This window comes from Pieris rapae, chromosome 4 (assembly GCF_905147795.1).
Source record: "Pieris rapae chromosome 4, ilPieRapa1.1, whole genome shotgun sequence".
Lineage (NCBI taxonomy): Eukaryota > Metazoa > Arthropoda > Insecta > Lepidoptera > Pieridae > Pieris > Pieris rapae.
In genome coordinates this window covers 5,549,125-5,560,226 of record NC_059512.1, presented here as the reverse complement: position 1 = coordinate 5,560,226, position 11,102 = coordinate 5,549,125, and the positions used below count along the sequence as shown (strand labels likewise).

At 31.2% G+C, this 11,102-nt stretch overlaps 1 protein-coding gene across 1 annotated transcript; it reads left to right on the top strand.

Moving 5' to 3' along the window:
• The first annotated feature begins 1,587 nt into the window (after positions 1 to 1,587).
• LOC110998791 (putative inorganic phosphate cotransporter) lies at positions 1,588 to 9,931 on the top strand. The gene is made up of 11 exons (XM_022267572.2): positions 1,588 to 1,717; positions 2,392 to 2,633; positions 3,906 to 4,085; positions 4,430 to 4,568; positions 5,097 to 5,314; positions 6,244 to 6,393; positions 6,594 to 6,726; positions 7,819 to 7,937; positions 8,452 to 8,571; positions 8,943 to 9,066; positions 9,840 to 9,931. Exons 1-11 carry the CDS (start codon positions 1,660 to 1,662, stop codon positions 9,893 to 9,895), a joined length of 1,539 nt encoding a protein of 512 aa, XP_022123264.2. The 5' UTR covers positions 1,588 to 1,659; the 3' UTR covers positions 9,896 to 9,931.
• The last annotated feature ends 1,171 nt before the right edge of the window (positions 9,932 to 11,102 follow it).

Genomic DNA, 11,102 nt, shown 5'->3' with positions numbered 1-11,102 from the left:
AATTTTCACTTCAACACACGTTCTGAGTGCAATCATAAGTAATGTTTGGATTGCTGTGACCCTCACTTTCTTCATGCAAGTGCCGACTTTGCAATATTTAAAGTTAATATTCAAGATGTATTTATTTCTCTTCGTACTAATGTCATAAGATAATTAGGACCAAGGTATCTTTTTATCCGACTTTATAATATTTTTAGATATCAACATTTTTAGTTTTTACCTTTAGAGGCTTTAGTATTTAGTGCCATACCTTATAATATATTTGTATATATTTTTTTAATTATTAACAGGATTTGGTATAAAACATAAAATGTAATTATTTGCATTAATTACTAAAACTAACTGACGCAAATTAATCAGTGTCGTTTCATCTCCGCTCTATGTATATTATCTTGTGCATATCATTTGATCATTTCTTTGGCGTTCTAATAAAAGACTAAAAAATGTAAGAAAACTAGAAAGAATAAAAAATCCCAGACTCATTGGTTTTCGATTTAATTGAATAGCTAACTTAAGATTAACGTCTTTGGGCTTTGAAGTTTTAATGACTGATCCTTAAGAATGGGCGGCTTTGTGAGCCGCATATCTAAGCTGCATTCAGTAAGCACATGCTTAGAGATGATGAGAATTTACCAGCAATGCTGCTGCTTTTCCATAATAGCTTAGTAGTAAGATTACGAATTTCCTGAAGCCTTTAACTGTGCACTATATTAAACATTGACACAGGAACGCAAGCCTCCAAGTTAAAAGCATTACATAAAAATTATCTAATAATAAAGAGATAAAGTAAGACATTGAATAACAAATTTTATCCGCTTTAGGCCGAAAATAAACTCCCTAAACGGTCCAAAGTTAGACACGTTGCCATTCTACCAAACTTTATTAATGGAAAAGTCAGTATCCAAGATATTTAATAACTAAACTCTTACTCGTACTACGCAGATGTGTAAAATTACTGAGTTAAATTAATTAGTACCTTATTAAAACATAAATTGTATTGGAACATAAATACCATTGAATAAGACGTGTCAAACCTAAACTTATATAGTGTTTAATGATAACGTAATTCACTTTACAGAATATTAAGAAATTTATATCAGCTTATGTGTTCATTGATAATTTTATTTGACTAGTTATAAAGATGAGTTAGCACAGATGCGGCTATTGTATTAAAACTGTAATAGTAGCAAATTATATTATGTTTAAAAGGATAGAAGAATAATTTTAATATTTAAAAAATGTTTTCTGGAATTTTATATACTTTAACTGTAACAGAATTTAACAAAAAAGTAAAAACTTCGTCCTGACTATCGGGTATCCTCAGGAAATGAGATGCCGGTCCACGTCTTATAAAAACTGCAAATAAATACAAAACTGTATTTAAATCAAAAAGTAACCAAATACACCTTTTGCGTTTACGCACTACATACCAAATGGGCGTCTAAGTTCGCAAATTGCCTTTTTGCTGCTGATTTTTATCTGAAATATATTTTCTAATTTCTTTGTTACATGAGTGCATCTACATTTTCTAATCTTTGACACTTTCTTGATCTAAAGAGCACAACTTAAACAATATCATAATATTAAACATATACTGTAGAAGACATTAAATAACAGTGACATAGCTAGAATTCGATACAACTATTTATACATACAAAGATGACGCACGAGGAGTATGAAAAAGTCCCTACAAAAGAGTTACTGGAAAATGGTGCAGGTAGGTGTTCATTTCACTGTATTTAATTTTAAAGACTAAACCCAAAGACGTCAATTCTCAATAATACGTGATATATCAATAAACGGTATTCGTCAAGAGTTGCTTAGAAGTCCATATTTCTAAGGATAAGATTCAGGGTGGAAAAAGTTACTCGTAGTAACTAAATTCATGTTATGTACAAGTTTAAATAACAGTAAAAATGTTTTATTACGAGTTCAAGTAGGCAGTATAAGGTAGAAATCATTCTTTTGATAATGGGCTATAAGGCTACACGAAAAAGCAGATACAAATTCAATATTTGACTGGAAGTGGTACTTTCTAACAACACCCAATTCGAATAATTTTGACGACATGTCACGTCGGAATCCATTTGCGATGTGTTCTCATAATCATATCTTTATCGCTGACATCTTTATTGAAATAACGTGGTACGAATATATAGTGATCAGAATTGTTAACGTAGTTATAGTAGTATATAGTAGTAGGCTAGATCTGTTAAAGTTCCAAAATTATTATAACATTATAATACAAAATCATTCTCGCTTTATCGTTATAACTTATACCAGTGAAGTTCTCTTATCTCAAGAAGAAGAATATGAAAAACAAATGTAAATAAATTATCATATGTCAATTTCTTATTAATAATTCTATCCAATATTTTTTGTGTATTACAGAAAAGAAAACGGTGCCACCTGTGTATGGTTATGGAGTGCGACATGTGCAGGCTTTTTTTATTTTTGTCACATATGCATTGGCCTACCTCGCACGTGCGCATTTGGGTGTCACCGTGGTAGCAATGACCGATGAAGTTAAGAACATTAAAGAAAATACTACAATAGCCAATGGATTGAACTTCACTTTAAACAGTGCATTAAATAGCAGCATAACTGAAGAGAGTGTATGGAATATTTATAGAGTGAGAAGTGTTTTACCTAATCTAGGTGCATTACCACTACCACTTGGGCTTCTAATTTAACATAGGACAAAATAACATATATTATCGATAGTATTGTCTTTTGTTAACATAACTTTTACACATTTAAAGAAAACACTTTTTAACGGATTAAAGTTATGTATTACTGTAAACTTATAATTATTTAATAATTTATATGTGACCGACCGAATGTATTTGTTATGCGTAATTGTATTATCTGTATTTATATTATTTTATTACATTTATTATTTTAGTCGATACCAACTCCGGGGAAATAAATAGTACAGATAATACAACATTTTCTACTGCTGTGATACTTTTTTTACATTTAACACCTTCGTCTTCTGTCACCGTGACCACGCACGCTATAAAGCACGCGAAACGTCGGTTAAATTTAAATTATGTTTAAATAATTATAAGTTTACAATAATACATAACTTTAATCCGTTAAAAAAGTGTTTTCTTTAGATGATGTCGATTTTTGATCTCAAACATGCCAGTTTCCTCAGAATGTTTATTGCCAAGTTCAGGGTTAATAGTCGCAAGCTGTTCTGACTGTCTTGATCTACAACATGAATATGACACAGGAAGAGACGAATACTTTAGCTACAACCATGTTAATTATGTAACGAAACTGATAATCTTGGCACATATAATATTTAATAGTTATTAATTGTACCGTGTCTAAAATAGTATAATAGTAAAATTACATTTCACTACAAGTATACCACCAATGTCGAGGAACATTACGATTAATGTTGCATAGTTATGCGCCTTGTAATCTCTCTAAACTAATTAGCAAGCCATAGTTATGCAAACTCTACATTAGTGAATTTCCGTACTGATGCAAATACTCATTTAGCGTACATATAAGCATTCACATATTAACAATGGCTAGCAAATAATAGCGGAGGGTTGATGAGGACTCGCAACCAAAAATCGCTCTACACGGGACACGGTAACAACGAAATCTTGTCCATGCCCTGAGACGCATTAGAATACGTGATGACGATCAACGGTAGGCCATTATTGGTTTAGCATTAGTTGGGCATGTATGATGTGATATATTAGGTCATTCTTCACTAGTCTTATCTCACATTGTATATTAAAATAGCGCTTGGCGATTTTTAAGAAAAATAGACGAACATATGGTGTCGAATTAATGAATTCTATGAAATGTTTAATGTGGTAGTCTTATTAAATATTTTAACCAAATATTCATCTGGCTACCATAACTGTACTGCCATATTACAGACGTACCAATGGCCAAAATCGACGCAGGAAATGGTGCTGTCTTCATTTTTCTTGGGCTATGCCGTTATGACATTTGCTAGTGGGATAATCTGTCAAAAATGGGGTGGTAAGATACCACTACAAATTGCTATGTTTGTCAATGGAATATTATCGATTCTGTCGCCATGGATTGTTGCTTGGGTAAGTAAATTTTAAATTTTTTATTTAATTAAATATTATTTTATATCTCAGTAGATTAATAAGCTAACTATAAGGCTTGTCACATTTTGTCGTAAATTTAGCTGTAAATATTAATTCTCATAGTATCAAATTTATTTACGACGTAAAAAGTCCTCTACTAAAAGTTTTATACTGTATTCAACGCGAACGTAAAATATATGTGAAAAATATTTGTATGCAATCTCACAGCCCTCGTGCCCCTGGTGGTTGCGCAAACAAATTGTCAAACATTAATTAGTTTCATTTATAAAATATATTATTTACTATATTTTTTTACTAATTAAAAAACTATACTACTATTTCAGGGAGGCTGGAAGGCACTATCAGTCTGCCGCATACTGCAAGGATTATCGCAAGGTGGTATGCTTCCAGGGATACACACGTTATTGGCTAATTGGGTTCCAATAAGTGAGCGCGGCAGTTTAAGCAGCTATGTTTATACAGGTTTAACAAGTTTTTGAGTAAATTGTCTAGTATGTTTAGAAATTCTAACGACTAACAGCTGTATTCAGGATTTACATTAAATTTTAACTACCATTAACTTAACTTTAGGAAACTATTAACTTTTGTCTGCTACCTTTAATCAATAATTTACTAATCGAGCTGATATCTAACATTTTAGGTAACTGAAGAGAGATATAGACTTTTCTTGAGCCTCATTTTAATTTACGTAAACGACTTTGAGACGGCTGTAATTTTCAAATACACATTTCAGCGGTTCGCCTTTTGTCGCGCGCGGCGCGGCGGCTAAATTTCATTTTGTTTTCATGATAACAATGAAAAATATTACTTAAAATAAAATATATTTTTTAAGGAATTTATAGGTAGGGGAGAATTTCGTTTCAAGAACGACTTATAAATAACGGAAATTCCTAATTTGCGTTCTCGAAATTTTTCGTATTATTACAAAAATTCTTTTAACTAAATGAAATTTATTATTTTAACGGAATACTTATTTTTACCAATATTTAGGTTCTGGATTAGGTACAGTACTGGGCTTCCAAATCAGTGGTCTCCTGGCATACAGTCGCTTTGGCTGGCCGTCAACCTTCTGGACCATAGGCGTGCTCTGTTTGCTTGGGTTCACTCTTATGACAATATACAGTTCAGCTACTCCATATGATCATAAAACTATTACGGAGGCAGAAAAGAATTATATTATTGGTGATTCCGGAGAAGGAACGCACACTGTAAGTACTGTATAATAATATAGACTATAGCAAAGACAATCACATCTTAGATTACATACATGTAGTGGCTAACTTATATAGGACAAATAAAAAATAAATCTGATTGACCACGAAACGAATGATTACAAGAAATATTCAATTTAATATTTTTTATATTCAATATCTAATATTCGATCTCTCGAAATTCGAATTGAACATACCGTGTATATGTTACTTACACTAGAACGTTCTAGACTCACCGCAATTAACAGTTCTTCGTTAAAACATTCAAAAGTTAGGTCATCATATTGTTAAACTAAGATTTTTTGATGAATATTTTAATAGATAATATAGTGTTGTTCCCATCTCATCATCACTACATAGTATAAAACAAAGTCGCTTTCTCTGTCCCTATGTCCCTTTGTATGCTATATCTTTGAAACTACGCAACGAATTTTGATGCTTGTTTTTATAGATAGAGTGAGGAAGAGGAAGTTTCAAGAGAAAGGTTTATATGTATAATATCATCCATTAAATAGTGGAGAAGTACTGTTATTTTTGAGGTTTCTAATGTGATGTCGTAAATAATTACATTTTTCCGCTTACATTGCAAACGCAGGCTGAACCCTACGAGTTTTATCAAAATAATGTACTAAGTATCGTACACATTGAAAAGGTCTACAGAAAAGTCCGTGATGGTATATGTCTATCTCTTATGGATAACCCACAAAAACTTTTTTTGTCCTTTACTTTTTACGACAAATAATGGCTTATTTTCGAAGCGATTTTAACCAATACAGCATTTACATAATAAAAAAATGCTTTTCATCAGCATTGCACCCGTGCGAAGCTGGGGCGGGTCACTAGTCTTGTATAATTCGCTATATTGGACCTAAGGATAGAGATAGATTTATAGTCTACATGTTTTTTATAGCTTATCCCTTTTTCAGCAACCTACAATACCATGGAAAGCGATTTTCACTTCAAAACCTGTTTGGAGTGCAATCATAACTCACATTGGGGTCGCGGTTGGCTATACTTTCTTCTTCATGCAAGTGCCGACTTATATGCATGCGATACTCAAAGTAAATGTTAAAAATGTAAGTAGATTTTTTAAGTTATGCCATTTACACAAGAGAGTACTTGGCCTTGAAAATTTTGATAGTTTATAAATTCTAAGCAGCTTTAAAATTTATTTTTATAAATGTGTGATACTCGTGTAATTGAAATTGAGTACATGTTTTTGCTGTGTTCGATTTTTTATGCTTGTGTAGCATAAATATTGTTTTTAATATTTCAGAGTGGTCTTCTTTCATCTCTACCTTATGTGTCATTTGTTATCTGTTGCATCTTCTTTGGATATATATCTGACGTTCTTGTAAATAAGAATATACTGACAATGAAAAATGTTAGAAGACTTAGTAACTCTGTGGGTGAGTAAAATACTAAATGTTTGTTAGGTTGCAGGAGGTTTTTTTACTGTTGGCATTTGGCAATGAAATGTATTATATTTTTTTTAAAACATGCCTGGATTGTTAATGTCTTTTTGCGCGATCTTTAAGTAAATATTAATTGCCTTCAAATTAAAAGTAGCTAGTAACTTAGGTAACTTTGCCAGTTGGGTCATGAATGAAAAGAGACGACCTATAAATCCAATATGTCAAATCCAATAAAAAATCTATTTCGGAAGTCACCAAGTTAGCTCGACTTTGCATCTTTACTATAGTTAGTGAAGTGAAGTGTCTATATCACGACTAACTAACTTAAAAGTCTATACATAAAAGTAACGATTTTCGATATTTTAAACATAATGTATAGATACTTGACTTGATGTCTGCAGAATAGTTTATAAATAATCGTCGTCCTAAAATGTAATTTCTCCAATACTTGCCAAATAAATGTTCTTCATTGGTATTTTGAAATTTACATAAAATGAGGGTACTTTCAAAATAAGCGTAATATTTAGTTTAATTATTGAATAGAAAGTTTATTTTTATTTATTTATTGGAATCTTGGCAAATAATAATTGTCGTAGGTTGCAAGGCACAGAAACCCACGACTAACTAACCTAAAGGACCGAATTAACACCTTAGGTAACTTTTGTAAACTAAATTAAGTATCGTCATATAAATCCTAGGACCTGGATGACCGAGCTTAGCTCGGTATTTTTTTTTATAAATCGTGTTTTTTGGAAATTTTATTTAAGTACGAATTACATACTTATAAAATTATGAAATATGAATATAATTATCGAATAAAGATAATTATATTCATATTTAAGTTTTTATTTGACTGACATCTTTAAACGAGCAATTCTATGTTTAAGTTGATAAAACACAAATAAAATGTCATTTTCTAGAAATGATTCCTAGCTAGATCGATTTATCGCCCCCGAAACCCTCTGTATACTAAATTTCATGAAAATCGTTGGAGCCGATTCCGAGATTCCAATTATATATATATATATACAAGAATTGCTCGTTTAAAGATATAAGATAAAAAGTTAAACATTTCTTCTTACACAGGAACTCTGGGCCCAGGACTATGTATAGTATTAGTATCGTATACTGAAAACGTGACGTTGGCCGTCGTCTGCTTCGTGGCTGGTCTTGGAGCGCAATCTGCGATGCATACTGGTTGGGTTGTAAGTACATACAAATATTCTAAGTATGATATTGGGTAATATTAACCAAGTTCATTACAGAAGGCTTAGAGTTACAACTCACATTAAAAACTGTCGCTATCACCTTTTTATTTGTACAGACATATTCTAGTTTTTACTTTTTAATATATTATATTTTTGTTCCCACTGTTTAGGATACATAGAACATAAAGTACACCTTATGTTGTATGTATATCAAGAAGTGGTGTATTTATGTAGTAATAGGACCTTTATACAAATAATTTAAAAAAATAGACACTTGTTTACTTTCACGAGAGCTAATCACATTGGATTCTAAGTTATGAAATAGTCTGCTTTTTTCCCTATAATTTCGCATTATCGCACGCTGATGTGTATTGTGTAGACTCATCAGTCTTGAGAACATATATATTAAAAAAAAGGAAAGTGATTTTTACTTATTTCTCATCATTTTGCCTCATTATTATTAATATACACAATACTATCCTTTCAGATTTAATACCTAATTATATTTCAGGTTAATTACATCGATCTATCGCCTAATTATAGTGGTGCACTGATGGCTATCGGAAATGGTTTAGCCAACTTTTGTGTCTTGGTACTACCAATACTGGTTTCTAATATTGTTAAAGACGTGGTAAGTAATTATTAATGTAGTGACTTTCGAATAGATCTTGGCTTATTTAGTTAGTCGTATACTATATACATTTTTATATGTTTACCTACTTGTTATTATGTATTGCACTACCTCAAGCATCAATTTAGATTCTTAGAGTTTTTTTGTGTCTATGTACTTTTAGTTTACTAATAAGAAATAATGAAAGCCTTGTTCTCTATATAATTCTACATAAAGCAGTCAGACGCCAATTAATGAGCACATCGAAACCATGACAAGATTGTATTATGATAATTATGAATATCATAGTTTGACTAACCATAAAAATCTCATAAATTGTCAAGATTAATTAGCACTACTTTATTTATATAATTTATTATCCCGAATTTCAGACAAATCAAATTCAGTGGAGGCTTACGATGTTTTTAATAGGAAGCGTTATGGTCCTTGGAAACATCATATTTGTTATCTTCCTTTCGACAGATGTACAACCCTGGAACGAAAGAGCATATACAGGTAATTTATGTTCAATCTACATTGGATGAACTTCCTCAGGCGATTCAAGCGATGAATGATTTTATAATAATTGGAGTAAAAAGTTCGGTGTTAACATTAATCTTGCCAGCCAAGAGCTGAGTCAACATAGTCTAAAGCCCTTTTCTTTATTTCAAGGATCAATCAACCTTGATTCTCAGTAAGACTTATAGCAGTCTTGCTGTTTTTTTCGACCAAACTGTCGAACTGTCCTGTCCTGTCATCACGTAAAATTTTTATGCTCTGAACATAATTCTATTTCCTTCCAATTGGAACCACGGGTCACGGTATCGTAGGCACGGGTTTTTATATCCTTATAAATATTTTGGCCAAGTCGTATAATATGAAGCCAGTATGTGTTTTCGATTTAAACAGTTTGTTAAATGACCAAATGTATGATTTAACTGAAGAGTGAAGGTATTGATGAAAAAATATATTATATTCTGTAGCTTATTTTGTACTAACTAAAGCGAATTACTTTGAAATAGTATCTTTTACATCAATTGCAAGTACCCTATACCGAGTTAAGTGGGAAAGGGTCAGTAGATAAATAAAATCCATTTCCATGTTTTCCCTCGCTACCTCACATCAATCTCAATGTATTTGCGACTTATCTAAATTCCTTCGAGACTATCGTAAGTATAAAAATAATAAATATAAGTCATACCATACTGCTGCTGTCTTCCTTAAACGTGTTACAACTGATTCCTTATGGTAAGTGGAGATAATATAAATTTTATTCGTATATGTTTCAGATTCTAAAGATAACAAAATGGAGAACGAAAAGGAAGCACTCAAAAGTAAATCATAATGTTTAGGGGCTTGGAGGTTGCATCGATTGCATCGTTAAAAATGTATTTGTATTGTAAAATATTTAGATTTTACAATATTTTATGTTGATACTTGAAACGTACATTATTTAAAAATATTATTATTATTTTTTATATTAATTAATTATAAGTTTCTCCGCTCGAACTGAATTAATAGTTATGGAATTGCTTATTAACTAATACTCCGGATAATTTGTGTATTCCATTAATGCATTATTAAAAAAATCCATAGAGAGAAGAATTTATTTTTAATCTTAACCTACATAACGAAAATAATTTAAAAGTTTTTACCTGTACCTGATAATTAAATTAATCAATCAATTATTTCAATTTGTATTTCATGGTAAATATTACGAAGTCATAATAGATTATTATAAGTTTAAGGGCCTGTTTCACAATGTATGGATAAAGTACGAATAATTTAAGTGTTGCATAGCAAGTTGAGCTACGCAACACTTAAATTATTCGAAAGATAAAAGTTCCAAATAAGATACTTCGTGTTTCATGACAAATAGCGCTATCTGACAGTCGTGAAACGCAAAAATACTATTTATCCTATATTATCCTTATCCTAATAAGTAATAAATAGCTTATTTAGAACGTATCCGGACATTGTGAAACAAACCCTAAGTCTTATTAGCTAAAGAAAATTTGTTTCACACTAGGCTAATGACTAAATTAATATTGTAGAGAGATTTCCAAGTTTCGCCAGGTTTGGCGCTTGATTTGTTTAATAGTTTGGTTAAAAGCTGGTTGAATAACCATTTATTACTATATTATAGTGCGTCGTTGAATGTGATTTTAAGAAAAACGTCGCCTTAGCGGAAACATTTGAAACAATTGAAAAACAGTCACATGAAGCAAATGTAACTTAAAGATACTTAATTAAGACATTATGTAAAGAAATCCATTAACAGCTTTTGGAAATAACAGTTTTCCCAACGATTGTACAAATGTAAGTAGCAGGCAAAATCAAATTTTGCATAAAATATAATCTGACATCCGTTTTGAATAAAGACGCTTTCTCAAAACAAGCCTCTTTTCCCTGAAATAAATATTCGTAGGGATTTGCGAGCCAAGAGCGAGTTCTATGCAAATTTAAATACATAACCAGTTAGAGTTCAGATTTATTTAATACCCTTTATATTTTTAAGCAATATTCACATTAGGCTTATTTTTATAAACTCT